The 18,203-nt window shown below is 48.1% G+C and overlaps 1 protein-coding gene across 4 annotated transcripts in view; it reads left to right on the plus strand.

Annotated features, from left to right (window-relative positions):
• Vps8 (vacuolar protein sorting 8) overlaps positions 1–17,876 on the plus strand; it is a 962,017-nt gene extending 944,141 nt beyond the window's left edge. For all 4 annotated transcript variants that reach the window (XM_070531351.1, XM_070531354.1, XM_070531353.1 and 1 more), the window contains one exon: positions 17,675–17,876. In XM_070531351.1, the coding sequence (XP_070387452.1) occupies positions 17,675–17,788 (114 nt within the window). In that variant the 3' untranslated portion in view covers positions 17,789–17,876. The remainder of the gene's footprint in view (positions 1–17,674) is intronic.
• The last annotated feature ends 327 nt before the right edge of the window (positions 17,877–18,203 follow it).

The following is an 18,203-nucleotide window of genomic DNA, read 5'->3' on the forward strand; positions in this document are numbered from 1 at the left end:
ATCGGCATTCGATCGTTGTCAGGATCTACGCGTTTACTTCATGCTGGAGGATTACTACCATAATAGAGACCTTTAGCATGTCCGGTATTCAGGCAAATGCAAGCGCAAATGGACTGGTCATTTTACCAGATAACTGGAGGTGCCAACGTGAACTTCCTGCACAGCTAGTGCAGCCACCTGATGGCACAGAGTTCCACCAAAGAAACACAAAGCTAATATAGCAGTAACCAACACTGGCATAGCTGGGGGGGGGGCAAACCCCCCCCCTCTTCCACCTCCGAAATTTTATCATTTTCCCATTTCCCCTTTCCCATGGAACAGAAAGTTTCAGGAAGTGGGCTCCAAAAGAGCGACATGGATGAAAGGGAAAACTTGAATGTGAAATCAAAGCAATGGCTAGTGTGGCGGTCTGAGGGGTCGTCATGGGGGCGATCCCCTCTCCCATGCACTTAGCATTGGGGCCCCGCTCATGGTGCGCCTCTACCTCATTCCGAATCGTGCTAACCATAACTGTTGAGGGGTATTAACGCTTAAAATTCCACAAACGGGCAAAGATGGGACGAGCATGTGTATAAAACTTTGGAGGCATTGTTGCTCCCTACCAGGCCTTCAGGTCGTCGAAGAGCTTCTCATTTTTGGTACTTGACTGAATCGTCAACCACGCTGTGCGGAAGAAAAGCATTCCAAAAATATTGTGACTTGCTCGTCTAGTAAACGCATAATATGCGCCCTCCCCCTTTATTTTTCTTCTTTCTCTTCCTCTTCTCTCTGACTTTCATTATGCTAATAAACTTGAGAAGAGCTTGCTGTTAGGCCAGTTTGTGCACGATGTTAAGAATGAAAAACAGTGCAAGAAATGGGACAAGAAAGAAAGACCTACAGAACACTGATTTGCGCATGGCAAAATATATCAAGGAGGGGGGTACTAGTCCTGGGTAGCTAAGAAGCCACCACAACAAACAGGTGGGAGGGCTGTTAGGTGAATGGCCTTGAAGTCCACAGAGAAACAGAAATTAAGAAATGTTAGAGGCTGCCGCACCATTCAGCAGCCCATTGAATGTTGAGTGTGACAGTGACTAACGGAAAATAATTTTAAGGAGGAGAGTGGGCTGATAGATATGAAGGGGGAGGGGCACATAAAAGGCGTCAAGAACGAAGCTGATGGATAATTATGGTCATAGAAAGAGCATCTCGTCACTGCCCAATCACTGAACACCAGACAACTATGGCCAATCGCCTAGCTGAGGGTCCCCTAATCCGTTGTAACATGTGCTGCTTAATTGATGCAGGAAGCCCATCCTAACTAAATGTCTCGGCAGTGTGCAGAATAGATGGGTATCAGGAGACATGACACTTTCAAATCTCTTGGAGCTACTGACCCTTATTTTACTGTGAACTGCAGATAGCGTAATTTTCACAAAGGCTTCTAAACAGGTAGCAACCCTTCTTCAGACTGTTTGTTTCATCAATTCTAGAGTGTGGTCAAATAACAATATGCGTTGCATGATGACTACAATACCATGATCGCAAGTTACTTCCAAACATCTCTTCAAACAAGTCAGACAGCAGGTCACCGAAAGTGGGCGAAACTTGCTAAAAACTTGTACAAAGCTTTGTTTCTGTATTTTTAAATCTAGACTAATTTACCATGCCCATAACACCAAAAGTGCGATCGAGTGATAGGTGACTTGCAAAATAGTACTTGCCCTCTTCCGTACGTAGCCATGGCCGTACCGCTCACTAGAAGATCTGGCTAGGAAACATCGGTTATCGCCACTGTTACCTGGGCTGCAACAAGTCTGAATTGCAAACAAGACACTCAATAGTGTGCTGTCTTGATTTTGTTTGGCCCCATTTTTAGCACTGTTCATTGTTCCAAGCCATGTAAAAGCTCGGTCATCGACATACATTATATAAATGCATCAATTCATAAATGAAATTAGTTTTTTTAGCGTCATCATTTTTAAATATAGCATAAGGATGATTGCATAATTTGATGCGAAGTGGCTACACATCTTAGCAATGAAAAACTTTTGTCAGAACTTAAACAGAGTGTTGTTTCGGCAATGCAAAAATATGCATCCTCGTTTAAGCATTCTTGTCCGTGGAGCGAGTTTCTTTGCATGGTGTACAACCTCCATATATATATATATATATATTTATATATATATATATATATATATATATATATATATATATATATATATATATATATATATATATATATATATATATATATATATATATATATATATCGAGGAAGAGAGAGAAAGGTGAAGGTTTGGTTGCTTAGTGGCTATGGTGTTGGGATACTAAGCAGGAAGTCGGGATCTAATCCCGGCCACGGTGGCTGCATCTCGACGGGGGCGAAATGTGAAAACACCTGTGGCACTTAGATTTAGGTGCACTTTAAAGAACCCCAGGTGGTCCAAATGTCTATGAATCCTCCACTATGGTATGCCTCATAATCAGGTCGGGACTTTGGCACGTAAAACCCCATAATTGTTTTCTTTAGAAGGAGTCGGAGGAGCGGTAGTTGTCGGTGAAGACCCCCCCCCCCCCCAGATTAATTTCCGGCTGCGCCACTGGTAACCTAGTGTATTCTACATTGCTGCTGGTGTAAATTTTTGGCAGCAGTGTAATCAATAACACATTGCCTTTTGAAATGTTTAAAATGTTGTCTACTTGATTACAGCAATAGTAGCTCTGTGTTTGGCTGGTTAAGCTCTGCATCACCAGGTGGCTACACCGTGCAGGCTGCTCACGTTTACGCTAAGCCCCATTGTCACAGCGGTAGTATTATGGAGGGGCTGTAGTTTACGCCTCCGCTCATCCATCAAAATTCCCAGCTTGCCTGTGGTTACCGGAATACCAGACAGACTTGGCACTGCGACAAAATGCTTGAAACGCATGCTGCTTGGATAGCTCTCACAGGTGATCAACAGCAAGGCGGCTAGTGGAGAGGTTGGAGAGGCGCACTGGCTTTAAGGCAACCGGAAGTAGGTGACATGGAGTCGCATCATGACGCAGAGCCAGTGGGGGCAGAGCTTAGCGCAGATCACTCGGCGAGTGAGTTAAGGAGAAAAAGTATGGCTAAGGAGGAGGGTAACTTGTAATTGTTTGTAGTTCTCTTAATATGAGACGCTTGACTTCAATTGTTTAAGTGTTTTACTATAGCTGTATCCTACACATCTACAAAATTTGTGCAAACCATTTCAAGGACCCTATAACCACATTTGCGCTGTTCTTCATGGGCCTTAAATGTGTACCTGATAAGTGCTTCATCGTGGGCATCTGCTGGGTTGGTGTGGCAGCGTATTTCCCATGTTCATTATTTTTGTACTTAAGTTAGAATATACACGAATACTTTGTTTAGCGCAAAACGACAGACACAAGAAAGACGACAGGACAAGGCGCTACTCTCAACTGACATCATTTTATTGCGTCACTTCTTTATAGACCGCTCAAACCAGAGGAACATGCGCAGTGAGCACCATGCGGTGGAGCCACCAATATCTGATCCCAAGAGCGCACTCATGCGACAGAATCCAAAAAACCAAATTCAGCGCTGTACAATTTGTTTTTTTTGGATTCTGTCGCATGAGTGCGCTCTTGGGATCGGATGTTGGTGGCTCCACCGCATGGTGCTCACTGGGCATGTTCCTCTGGTTTGAGCGGTCTATAAAGGAGTGACGCAATAAAATGATGTCAGTTGAGTAGCGCCTTGTCCTGTCGTCTTTCTTGTGTCTGTCTTTTTGCGCTAAACAAAGTATTCATGGATTCGCACCAACTAGCCCGCCAACGCATTGTGCTACAATATACGCATTTGAACTTTCAGCTGTTTTTGTACCTAATATAATTTTAAGCTTTTTCTCGATGTAAAAACTATTTACAAAAGTGATTTTATTGGAATAGCAATTACCATAATATCTCGAGAGGTAGCCTACATAAAATCTAGAGCAAATCGGGTGAAAAGAATGAGTGGGCTAACTTTTGGTGTAAAGTCAAGAAAAGGTGAAAAAGGAAAACATTGTCACCAAAGGTTGTGAAGGCTTGTTTATATTGACACGAAGTAAGCTGCCCACTACAGGCACTGATCGCCAGAGAGGAGACGACGAAGGCCACAGTTGTGCCCCGGGGTTTTTTGGTTGTCGGCCATGATTAAAAGAAGGCTGCTCTGTTTGGGTGAGCCCGTCTTAGTTATTGTCGTGACATTTTACTGGTGGAGGTGCGGGGTACATGGCACCATTGCCGGAGACGCAGTGTACAGTCGCCCAAATCTTTAACTGGTGCGCGGGAGCGGCGACTTTTCCGGGCGTCAGCGCCGTATGACGCGGCGAGGCTGGAAACAGCCTAGTAGACGATGGGCCCAGCTGAGCGCGCTTTGTCCGCATGCGCTTAGCCTCAGACTTTCCAGCCTCGCCCCGTCAAACGGCGCTGACGCACGGAAAAGTCGTCGCTCCCGCACACCAGTTAAAGATTTGGGCGACTGTACCTCTGACACGTCTCCTGTGACTAGTCCGGGAGAGATTAACCCTGTGCACGTACGTACCAGCCACTGTCTGCAAGGGCTCCAACCTGAGCACGGTCTTTTGCCCAAGCATATCTGGACGATGAACCCAAGCCCACCGCCTTCTGCTGCGGCTGTTGTGCCGACGCAGTTCATCATCAACTAGCCACAAGCACCGATTGTATTCCACGGAGATGCTACTGAAGACATGGAAGATTGGCTAGACCATTTCGAGCAGGTCACCGAATGCAACGGATGGAACGAAGACCGCAAGCTGCGCAACGTGTACTTCGCGCTCCAAGACTCTGCGAGGACGTGGTTTCATAACCATGAAACGGCATTGTCTTTGTGGGACAAATTTCGACAACAGCTGAGCGCCACATACTCCAACACGGACAGGAAAGAGAGAGTGGAATTGACAATACAGGCAAGATTCCAAGCCCCGAACGAGAGCGTCACCACGTATACTGAAGACATGGCTCAGCTTTTCAGACGTGCGGATGCCTCAATGGCCGAAGACAAGAAGGTCCGATATCCAATGCGAGGCGTGAAGCAAGAGGTTTTTGCTGGGCTTATTCGAAATCTACCCACTACACTTGCAAACTTCCTTGCTGAAGCGACAGCAATGGAAAGAGCCCTTCGACAGTGTGTCAGACAGTATGACTGCAACGTGATGGAACTTTCGAACAGCCCTCCTACCATGACTTCAGGAAACCACCTTGAGGACCTGCGTGAAAGGATCAGGGCTGTGGTATGAGTAAAGCTCCAGAAACTGCAGGTAACCAACGTGCTGACAGCACCAATTTCTTTGGCAGAGATAGTGCGCGAGGAGATAAGGCAAGTCATCCGAGCTCCTGAAAGCTACGAGGTACCACAACGGCGGGAGCCAGTCCAAATGACTTATGCAGACGCGGTACGACGACCATCGCTGTACGGCCCCTCAAACGTCATTCAGCCCACCGAGCAAACGGAAGTAGCATCCAGGTGTCGCAGTCCACCGTCCATCGAAGATTCTAGGCCCCGGAAAAGCGACGTCTAGAGGGCTCCCGACCTCAGGCCCCTATGCTTTCATTGCGAAGAGGCTGGCCACATATACAGGATGTGTCCCTATCGGCTCGTGAGTCTCTGTGGATTCCCTCCAGGTGCTCCTCGTCCACAACCTGGTTAGTGCCCTATGGAGATCGAGAATTTCATCACGCGTCGTGATAATTCATTTGAGCAGCGGAGGCACAAGCCCCGTTCTTTATCGCCCACTCGATACCGATCGGCCAGTCCTGTGTTTCCTCGAGACGCTCATAGGCGTCGTTCACCCAGCCCTACAAACCCGGAAAACTGAGTCAAGCGACCTCTGGAGGTGAGGCCGCTGACGCCGAGCGCATCGAATATCCTCTATCACGACGACAACGACTACAACGAAACGACGTTCAGGTGCATTCCGGTGATCAATGACAAGTTGTAACATCAGACATACTGGTTACCATAGACGACGAAGAAGTCACTGCTTTAATTGACACTGGTGCTGACAGCTCGGTTATGAGCAGAGAGCTTGCATCAAAGTTAAAGAAAGTTTTTACACAGTGGACTGGGTCGTAGATCCGTACTGCTGGAGGTCATATACTAATTCCCATTGGCAGATGCACTGCTCGAGTACCTAAATATTCGTGGATTTATGTACGTCGGGGACTTCATTATTCTGCTCAGTTGCTTGAGGGACTTGATACTCGGCATGGACTTTCTACAGTCAAATGGAGCCGTAATCAACTTGGAAAAATCGAGTGTGATGTTCTCTATGGCTAAAGCCGTAGCAAGCGACACTAGCAATGAGAACCACACCGAAAACGCCTTGTGCACCGTCGATGACAGCATAACAGTACCGGCAAGAAGCAGCCTACTGACCCAGGTAACGTGCAAGGCATTCGACTGCTATGAGGGCATCGCCGAAGCAAACGTTCCGTTAATGCTTGAGCGGAACATCTGCATTGCACGAGGCCTCGTCCAGCTTCAGAACGAACACTCATTAGTCCTGCTGACCAACTTCAGCAACAAATATCAGCACTTACCGCAAGGCACAGCTTTCACTTTCCTCCATGAAATTGCTGCCCTCACGGATGTCGCCTCGCTCAGAACTGCTTCGCCTAATTCGTTGGAAGCGGTCAATCTGAGCGAACACATTCAGATTAACTCCGGCTTATTGGAAGTACAGAAACAGCAACTACTCAACCTTGTAAATGACTTCTCTACCGAGTCTGAAGTACGGCGCACCTCCATTGCGAAATATCGTACTCCTATGGACGAGTCAGCATGCCCCGTTCGTCAACATCCGTATCATGTTTCTCCTACGAAAAGAGAGGTGATAAAGAACCAGGTTCAACAGATGATCAATGATGACGTGATTCAGCTGTCCATAAGTCCATGGGCATCCCTCGTCGTGTTGATTAAAAGAAGAACAATATACTACACTTCTGTGTAGACTATTGACGTCGTAACGGTGTCACCAAACGCGACGTTTCCGGTCAGCGTTGTTGAATTCATGTCACCACACCGTAAAGAGTGCATATTTTGAGCAAGTTGATAGGTTGAGAAAGGCTGGGTACCCGCTCGCTGTGATGTTGGCGTCGTGCGATAGGCTAATGAAAAAACCTAAACAGGATAAAGGACAATGCAAAAAGAATCAAAGGCAAAAGGATGTAGCTTCCAAGATTTCAGTGATTCCGTATGTGCATGGCCTTTCACACAGACTTAAAAAGGTGGCTGGTAGTTACGCAGTAAAAGTGGTATTTTCAGCGAAAAACAAAATGGGTAGTGTGTGCTCTAAGGTTAAAAATAAGTTCGAAAGAAAGGATGATGCAAAGAAAGAATGTAGTGTCAAACATCCGCGCAATTAGAACCAGTTTGTTGATTGCGCGATGAACGTTGTATATCAGATCCCTATGACGTGTGGTCATGTGTACGTAGAGCAGACTGCGAGATGCATTAACACCAGGTTAAGGGAACACTTGTCCAGTCTGAAAGGTCGCCCTATCACGCATTTGGCAAGGCATTGCCAAGAACATGATTGCTCCCCCTGTCTTAGTAGCACCAACATTTTGTATAGGAATAAGAGTCAAACTGAGAGGGAAATTGTGGAAGCACACTGGATTGAAAAACAAAAAGTAAAATGCATCAGCCATCCATCGGTTTTATTGTTGGATAAAGAAAATTCACTTCTATCATCACATCTTTAACGCATTTTATCGTAAGCGGATGTTTCATGCACCTTGCTGTTCTTATGTTGACCGGGTGGCTTTGGTCCACGTCTTTGTTTTTTATCACAAGTGGTATATGTACTGTAGATGTGCTCTCTTGACTTGATCGCGCAGATCTGTGTGTATTATATGCGCTATAGGCGTGCTCTGTTTGACTAGATCGCGCCGATCTGTGGGTATATAAGCAGGTGGTTCTTCAAAAATAAAACCAGCTAGTTGTTAGAAAGTGCTCGTCCTTGTGTTTTTTCTTCTATTCTTCGTCCCTGTTTGTTGCGCACAATAAGTTTTAAGATGAGTTTATCTCCTGCCACGGATCGATGACGCTGTGGATCGTGTACGCCATGCCAAATTTTTCACCTCTTTGGATCTTGAGTCAGGGTAAAAAAAAATTTAATTATAGGGTTTTACGTGCCAAAACCACTTTCTGATTATGAGGCACGCCGTAGTGGAGGACTTCGGAAATTTCGACTACCTGGGATTCTTCTTTAACGTGCACCTAAATCTAAGCACACGGGTGTTTTCGCATTCCGCCCCCATCGGAATGTGGCCGCCGTGGTGGGGATTCGATCCCGCAACGTCGTGCTCAGCAGCCCAACACCATAGCCACTGAGCAACTGCGGCGGGTATTGAGTCAGGGTACTGGCAGATCAAAGTAGATGAGTGCGACTGCGAAAAAACATCATTTGTGATGCCTGATGGAATATATGAATTTAAAGCCCTCCCATTTGGCCTGTGTTCTGCATCTGCCACATTTCAGCGGATGATGGACACTTCTCTCTGGACTGAAATGGTAGACGTGCTTCTGTTGTGGTGTTTTCGAGGATGTTTGATGAACATCTGGAACGAGTCAAGCATGTACTCATCGCCATCAGCAAAGCAAATATGACTATCAAGCCTGAGAAATATCATTTTGGCTTTCAGGAGCTCAAGTTTCTCGGACATGTCAGCCCTCGCGGTGATTGGCCAGACCCCGGTAAGCTAGCTGCCATCGCAGAGTTCCCGTGTCCAATTGACAAGAAGGCAGTTCAACGCTTCTTAGGTCTCTGTGCTTACTATCGTCGTTTTGTCAAATTATTTTCGAGGATCACCGAACCATTAACGAGATTAACGCACCAAGATGTACCCTTCGAGTGGATGGACGAGCAACAAGCAGCATTTGCAGAATTGCGGAAGTGACTGCAAACAGCCCCCGTACTCGCGCATTTCGATGACAGGGCTGACACAGAAATCCACACAGACACCAGCAATGTGGGGCTCGGTGCCCATACTCGTGCAGTGGCAAGATGCCGCCGAACGAGTAGTAGCCTATGCAAGCCGTAATCTGACAATGGCGGAGGTCAACTATTCCACGACTGAAAAGGAGTGTCTCGCTGTCATTTGGGCCATTGCCAAGTTCTGACCCTACCTGTACGGCCGACCTTTATGAGTAGTAAGTGACCACCACTCACTGTGCTGGCTTTCAAGTCTTAGAGACCCTTCAGGCCACCTCACTCGTTGAAGCCTCCGCCTTCAGGAGTACGACGTCACAGTGGTTTATCAATCCGGACAGAAGCACCGCGACCCCAACTGCCTCTCACATGCACCTATACTTTCGAAGCCAAGTCATTTAGAACAAGACTTCCCGTTTCTTGGTGTAGTAGACACTGTAAAGATGGCTGACCTCCAACGTACTGACAGTACATTGCTTCCCCTCATTCTATACCTCGAGGGAGCCGACGTTGTCCCACGACCAATGTCACGAGGACTAGCTTCTTACTGCCTCCGCAACAACGTTGTCTACAAAAAGAACTTCAAAAACAGCCAATAAACATTCCTTCTCGTCGTCCCAGTTTCACTGCTTGAAGAAGTGTTGCAAGCATGTCATGACGACCCATGTGCCCGACACTTAGGCTTTGCCAGGACATTAGCGCGCGCATACGCCAGAAGTATTACTGGCCGCGGCTGTTCTCATCTGTTCAGCACTAGGTGAGGAGCTGTGTGATTGTCAGCGGCGCAAGGTTCCACCTTTGAAACCTGCTGGTCCTCTGCAACCCCCTGGACCCTCCTCCAGCACCGTTTCAACAGGTTGGAATGGATCTTCTCAGTCCATTCCCTACGTCGTCCGCAGGCAACAAATGGATAGTTGTCGCAATGGACTACCTAATGCAGTATGCAGAAACAAAAGCTATACCCTGCGGAATATCTACAGAAGTTGCCATGTTCTTTGTCCATGACATCGTGTTATGTCACGGGGCCCCTTCGGTCTTAATAACCGATCGAGGGACTGCATCTATATGGCTCACTTAATACAGGAGATTGTCACACTGACCCGCACCAGTCATCGGAAAACTGTGGCCTATCACCCACAAACTAATAGGCTTACAGAGCACCTCAATAGAACTGTCACCAGTATGATCTCAATTTACATTGACGTATAGCACAAGTTATGGGACCTGTGGGGATGCGCGACCCTCGCGCCTCCCCTGACGTTTTTCCCGCATAGCGCGTTTCCTGTGGTCCCGCTTCGCCGCGTGGCCTGCGTGACGTCAGCGCGGTCGATGTGGTTGAAGCGCAGTCCGAGAGATGGCGCGAGCGTCGCGCCGCTGCGCGGTTACTTGGGTTCGGGAAAGACAAGGCGCTCTCTCTTGGGTTCGAGACAGGAAGCGGGACGGTCGTGCTGCACGTGCAGCAGCAACGCTTCCCCGGCGGGTCGCCGAACAGCGCGGACATTCCGTGCGCGCGGCGACCGATGCATCTGCGAGACCGCCTCGCGTGGCCGCCTTCGAACGCGCCACGATTCGCGTGACTATACACGCGAACGACCAGGCGTTGGGATCCAGCATGGGGCGAACATATTCGCTCGCGAGGACGCGGTGAGTCGGACTTCTAGATTTATCGCGCGCCCATCGGCATGTTTTGTGGATAGCAACTCGGCTAGCAGGCATTGATGTATGAAAGGTGCAATAAATGCCCTTGTGATTGTTTGCACTACTGTGTTGTCGTTCCTTTGTCCCAAGAGTACGGTGTGAGAATCCCCACATCAGACCCCACATCTGGCTGCCCAACGTGGGACTCTTGGGGCATCGGACGATAATTTTAAGTGTTGCTTCGTTCGAGACCTTTGTTTGAACCGAAGCGTAGGCCTAGCGTGGATTTTGATCGCTAGCGTCAGCGGCGTGCTTTCTTGAGCGAGGCGGCGGTGGCTGTAGTGTGTTTGAACATGTCAACATACTAAGCCTTTTCGCAAGTGTTTTTTTTTTAATGGCATTCGTTGGTACGAGAGCCACGTGGTCTGCATCCTGGGAGAGCGAGGCTGAGCGCCCGCGGAGTATTGGCAAGCCTGAAGCGAGTGAGTACGGAAGCCTCGTGGGTGGTCCGAATTTCTCATGTAAATAGCTTCTTCTATCTCTTTGACTCGGATGAAGTCGCGGCTCTGGGAGCCGGGTGGCCGCGGGCCACGGGTGCCACTACGGGCTGACTGGTATTGCGGCCTGGCACCGGGCGCTCCGACACCGTCTGGGACGGTGGGCGCCGTCAACTCGGATGCTGTGTGCACCGAGCGGAGTAGGACCACCTCACAGAGCTGACGTCTCCTCGTGGCTGCCTGTTTTGTGCTCATTTTGGCTGTTGTTTGTTGGATGCCGGTTGTTGTCAGAGTAGCGACGCTTTAGGCCTAATGCTTTACGAAGCTGCCTGTCGCACGTGGAGGAACACAACCTGGTGGACCGTGGCGTTGAGGCGTTGCAATTTGCTTCCCTCATTCTATTTAGCCTCGCACGAATTGACATTTCTCGTTCGACTCAAGAAAGCGAGCTTCGTTAACGTGAACTTAGCATCTGAGTAGTTGCCCGATCTTTTGCTAGCCGAGTTGAACATCGTATCACGTGGGCGATGCGCATGCAGACTTCCTCTCCCTTCACTACTTTAGTGTTTGCCGAGTGTGTTGAGTTTACGCAGCGTGATTGGAGTCACCCCTGGTTTGCCGTCACCTGTACATCGTCTGCGCTGCTGCCCCGGACTACGATCGAGCCACCCCGGGCGATGGTGATGCTGTGGCCAGTTCGGCGCGGCGACTTCGGCAGCCTCCTGTATCCAGCTGACAACCCTCGGCGGCGGACAAAAGAGCCGGCGGTCACCGACAGCTACTGCGGCTCCCGCCAGCAGGGCGAGTCGGCGCGAGCGAAGCTTGCTCGTACCGACTACTGCGTCGTCGTCTCCGGAGTCCTGGCCTGGGATCGTGCCGTCGAGGCTGCAAAGCCGCTGCTGTGACCGGCGGACGCCAGCGGTGCACCCAAGGACAATGTCGGCTCGCATGCAATGGACAGCGTGTGGACATTTCCTCAGCGCGACCACTGTTGCATGTATCACCCTGTTCGCGAAGCACGGGTTAATGTTAGACCGTGTCACGTTTCGCCGGAATAAGAAGTGATTTAAGGTTGGGGGGATGTGGGGATGCGCCACCCTCGCGCCTCCCCTGATGTTTTTCCCGCATAGCGCGTTTCCTGTGGTCCCGCTTCGCCGCGTGGCCTGCGTGACGTCAGCGCGGTCGATGTGGTTGAAGCGCAGTCCGAGAGATGGCGCGAGCGTCGCGCCGCTGCGCGGTTACTTGGGTTCGAGACAGGAAGCGGGACGGTCGTGCTGCACGTGCAGCAGCAACGCTTCCCCGGCGGGTCGCCGAACAGCGCGGACATTCCGTGCGCGCGGCGACCGATGCATCTGCGAGACCGCCTCGCGTGGCCGCCTTCGAACGCGCCACGATTCGCGTGACTATACACGCGAACGACCAGGCGTTGGGATCCAGCATGGGGCGAACATATTCGCTCGCGAGGACGCGGTGAGTCGGACTTCTAGATTTATCGCGCGCCCATCGGCATGTTTTGTGGATAGCAACTCGGCTAGCAGGCATTGATGTATGAAAGGTGCAATAAATGCCCTTGTGATTGTTTGCACTACTGTGTTGTCGTTCCTTTGTCCCAAGAGTACGGTGTGAGATATCCCACATCAGACCCCACAGACCATATTTTACAGTATGTGACATTCGCATACAATATGGCTGTTCAGGAAACCGCCCGATTCATACTATTTGAACTAAGTTATGGGCGCTGCGTAACAACACCTTTAGATGCCGTGCTCCCAGTCAACAACGAAAAAAGAAGCAACAATGCTGACAACATTGTCCAGAAGGCCAAAGAAGCTCGACAGCTTGTTCGCAACCGCATTCGCCTCCAGCAGAGTACTGGCACCTGCCATTACAACAGTGGCCGAAGGAACATCCAGTACGAACCCAGTGACTAAATTTGGGTCTGGACACCCATCCGTCATCAGGGGCTGTCGGAAAAATTACTGCGTAGATACTTTGGCCCGTACAAGATCGCCAGGCGACTCAGTGATGTGAACTACGAGGTAGTCCCTCAGAGTACTACTATGAGCTTGAGCTGATGACAGCCACACGTCGAGATTGTCCACGTAGTACGGATCAAACCGTACTATGCCCATGAAGACGTGTGCATCTCATAGACTTTCTCCCGCGACCTCTATCGCCCTCCGATCAGCAACTGGGACGCTCACTTTTCACATGGAAAGTAATGACGCGAACTAAGCTGCCCACTACGAGTCCCGATCGGCAGAGAGAAGACGACGAAGGGTGCAGTTGTGCCCCGGGGTTTTTAGGTGTCGGCCATCATTAAAAGAAGGCTGTTCTGTTTCGGAAAGCCCGTCTTAGTTATCTTACTGACAATATGCTCTTGTTCATTCTTCCTCAAAACCTTCAAAAGAACAGTCACTATCATTGTCGAACAATGTATCGATGACCTTGTCACGCACACGGTGATATGGGGGAAGGGCAAGGGGAAATGGCCGATGCCAGTAGCTTGTGAAATTCACTGCGCACTTCGAATTGTCTTTCAGTTTTGTTTTGCCAACATTTCGCAGTCTATATTTCTTGAGAGCATATTATATATATAATAATTTTTGAATGGCAGGCTGTTATTACTGAATTCTATGCCTTGGGGAAAAAACAGAATTTTCGTAAACAACAAAACAGACTACCAGAAGTGCAATGGGGGAGTGAGAGGGTAACACACCTGGAATGCTCATGGCATGTAATGGCACCTTGGATTCCTTCAGAATAATGAAGGCGGGAAGCTTAAAAAAAAATTTATTATGGGGTTTTACGTGCCAAAACCACTTTCTGATTATGAGGCACGCCGTAGTGGAGGACTCCGGAAATTTCGAACACCTGGGGATCTTTAACGCGCACCTAAATCTAAGTACACAGGTGTTTTCGCATTTCGCCCCCATCGAAATGCGGCCGCCATGGTCAGGATTCGATCCCGCAACCTCGTGCTCAGCAGCCCGACACCATAGCCACTGAGCAACCATGGCGGGTCGCGGGAAGCTTGATGCCTTCTGCGGTGGCACACAGCACAACTGTAAACCCATGGCGAGAGCATCCAGTGTTGGTGATCAGGATGCTCGCTTCGCCAGTGATGCTGTTGGTCCTTGTTGCCGGTTCATCCATGCGCACCATTGGTCATCCGGTGCCATTGGACTGCCTCCACTGTCTTTTCAATTGTGAAGCTTTGTCGCGACCCGATATCCTTGCTGCTATGCAATGAGACCAAGTGACCAAGTTTTGCAAGTTCAATGGTTGTTCAGCATTGTTCACTTCTCTCCCATGGCACTTAGCTTCTGCCGAGGTGCTGCAAAGGGGGATAAATCAATCATGACTGTCCTTCCCAGCCAGCATTGCTCCTTGTCTCCGGCAGTAGCTGACTGACCCTGTTTTTGCCATTGGTAGTGGTGGCGCTACCTCCCCAAGGCAGTGCGATTACGAGAAGTGGGCTTGGTGTTCTGGAAAAAAAAGTTTCGTAGGTGTTACTCTTGTAAAACAAGAAGGCAAAAGCCTGCTTCACATTTGGTAATACTTGATGTTATACAATCGGCGTAGATTTCTTTGTAAGATATATTCGTAATGCATTAAGTTATACAATCGGGGCTAGACTTCTTGCAAGACATAACGAACGACAGTGGGAAGTGCACGTATGGACACAAAGGCGGCCTCCTCACTAAGGTGCAGCGGCACATACTTCTTCCACAATGGCGCACTTGTGCAGCCGTCATCAGGATCCTCAAGAGCGTGCAAACTCCTTCATCGTTCGCCGCCGACAACCGCCGCCACTGCTCCGACTATGACGTCGATGCACAGAGTGCGTGCATGCGCCCCCTTTTCAGTGCAAGAACACCTGGCGTGACAGCAATTACTCAACTTAACATTCGACAGACACTTAAGAATGCTTACCTGTAGGAATGAAAAAAACATTATACCATTTGTAGACCTCCCAACGTCATCAACGTGCTCATTTTATACACTCGTGACATGGGGCCACCTCCTCCACACTGTCACGTGCGCCGCCCAGTGACACACACACTAGTCAGCAAGATGGCTGCGACGTGACATGTGCACTCAGGCACGCACATTTAGTAAGCCAGAACTGTGGAGCCGTCGTGGCTTCAGGGAATTGTGCTCGTGCCCTGGGTTCAATTCCCACCCAAACCAAATGTGCCAAATTTCGTTTTCAAAGCTGCTAATTTACTTTGTTTACAGGAACCTCCCTGAGAAATCTGACGTCAATTCGGGCATTTTTTTATGTGTTTTTACTCTTTGCATCGTCGGCCATTTTTCATAACGCCGCAGTTTCGCCAAGGGCACCGCTAACATAGACACCTAAGGCGTTCGCCTTACATTAGCAAATGATGCCAGAAAAAGGGGTGGATTTTATCTTCAGCTTATTATGGTAGGACACTGGGTTGGTACGACTGCTGTCATGCTGTTGCTGTATCGACCCATGTGTGTGGGAAATACAAAGAATGTGTTTAGTCGCAAAAGTGTCCAAGCCAAGTCATGCAGGGTAAGAGGTCGGGCTCAGTATGCTGGCGTTTTGCACACACATTCCTTCTGAGCAGCTGTATGTGGTTGCCACAACATGGTGCATGCACGGGTCTGAGCAGAAAGGACAATAAACGACAAGCTTAATCTAGAGTTGGCAAACGCTACAAATTTTCCATCATGCACCATCGAGGTGCAATGCTGTTGCCAATGTTCCTCATTGCACCGGCATTGTGACATGCCTTGTAGCATGCCGTTCCTGCTGTATACACCAGCAGTTGTCTCACGTGCTGTGGCATGTCGCCTCCATGTGTTAAACACCACGCAAGGAGCTTGAGCACACTGCTATACCTTGTTGCCACTGTCAATGCTTCACCGTTGGGTGAAACTGAGACTTCTTTTTACAAGTGTCCTTAGTGTTCATAGCTTAAGTCGTACAAAAGAGCTTTAAATTTAATAGAGCCTTGCAAGAAATTTTTATTTTATTTTTATTACTGTCGACCTTTTTTATGTTAGCTGTACACGTGCTCTATCAGAAACGAAAATTTCATGGTGCTTTATTGCCACTGCAGTTTTATTTAATAGATACCCCAACTGAGCAATTACATTTTTAAGGCATGTACATTCATAAGTTCCTCCGGCTGGCCTGGACCGAGGGCAGTACTCTAATCAAGACATGCTCGGTTTAGAGTAAAAATGGGAAAAGAAGCATAGTATGAATACACAACTGAAAAGATTTTGCGCCAAAAAACAACACACACGACGACACCACGGGCGCCCGTGGTGTCGTCGGTTTTCTTGTGTGTGTTGTTTTTTGGCGTAAAATCTTTTCAGTATGCAAGATCACCAACTAGCCCAGCAGTTAACTCTTCTTATCAATACACATCTTGTCGAAAGCAGAGTGAAAAAAAAGGGGGGGGGGGGTTAACCAAATGATAAACAAATGAAAACAAAACAAGAAAATTAAACTAGGTATGATAATAAATTAGTGGAGAACAGTTTGTGAGAAAAAATAATAAATTGGTACAACAAATACTATAATCACCTCTGGTTTAAAGGGGCACTGCCAATTTGGACTGATGAGGTATTCTTTCAAATTCTGATATGAAGAGAAAAATTAAGTTCCATTATTTGGTACTGTGACATCTCAGCCTTGAAAGTTGCCAAGTTCAATGTTTGGCTATTTGAGGATGCAATGTGGCCCATCTTTTGTGACAAGAATTTAACGATCGCAGACGCAGACTATGATGCGAGCTGGTGTGGGAATTCACAGGCATTTGATTTTTGCACCTTTTCTGGCTTACCTAGCCTCTTGTCACAGTAAGTTATGCCCAAGCGTCATTGCAGCTATTATTAGTGTTCCTTTGACCATTTTTGCCACCCCTTCTTATTGAAAGAACAAACAACCCTGTTCTCTCTCTGTCATAGCTAAAAAAGGCTTGCCTTTCCCTGCTCTACCCCCATTCATGGCGCTAGCGATGCATTCAGAAATGCTGCTAAGATAAGCAGTTGCTGCCCTGATGTCCACTTGCCATAATGTTGCCTCAAGAGACATTCCTTGTTCAATCACCATCATCCATGATGTCAGTTACAAAGACGAAAAGCAAACAAAATTTGCTCCCTCATTAGGAAACTGGATAAAACACACCTTTGCCAGAGACATTAAATGTTGACCATAGAACATGCTGTCATGCTACGTGCAATGTACACATTCCATGTACAACAAGGCCGTACTTGTCAGAGAACAGTGAGCAATACAAGCATAAGCTGTACCAGTCTTTGTTGTATGTGTTCCTTTATTATTCTGCTTTTTTACCATCAGTGCTCTTTCACTATGCTTGATCCATTGAAAGTTGCATATCCCTTGCGCAAGTAAGTAGCTGTACAGTGTGTACAGTTTACACATTGGGCGGCATGTTTTGCTTGTGATAGATACAAAATATGTGTCAATTTTTCCACAAAAGAACATTTCTAAACTGGGCAGTGCACTATGTTGTGATGTGGAGATGTATATAGATAATTTGCTTACTGCTGTTCTTTTTCTGCAACCAGGCTGGCGCAACATCGCGGAGCTTCCCAGATGCATTGCTGCCAGCGCTACTGAAAGATAGCCTACGGCTCCGCCTCGCTCCTGCGCGGCCTCCAGACATCAAGCTGGATATCTGAATCAGCTGAGCATTTCAGCCACAGCTATTAGATAGCAGAATGCCTGCTATGGACTGTTTCCAGATTTAAGAAAAGTATACAAACTTCATTTTTCTTCGGTGTTACTTTGGAAGGCATAGTTGTGCAAACTGTGCCTTTCATGCATGAATACCCACCACATGTACTGATAGTCAAAAACATGCAATGTGCGATTGTACATGGTTGTGCCCACCATGCAATGAAAGTAAACAGCATGCAATGCTTCGTTTACTAAATGGAAGTATATGGAGAATGCCTGTACAACCGTCGCCACCATTTGTGGCCCACTGATCGACTGCACAATTGACTGCAGAATGATCGACTGCACAGAAAACTAAAGTAATGTCTAACAGTCTTGGAAGAGAACAGCAGCTTACAATTGGTAGCGAGGCACTAG

This window comes from Dermacentor albipictus, chromosome 1 (assembly GCF_038994185.2).
Source record: "Dermacentor albipictus isolate Rhodes 1998 colony chromosome 1, USDA_Dalb.pri_finalv2, whole genome shotgun sequence".
NCBI classification, from domain to species: Eukaryota; Metazoa; Arthropoda; class Arachnida; order Ixodida; family Ixodidae; genus Dermacentor; species Dermacentor albipictus.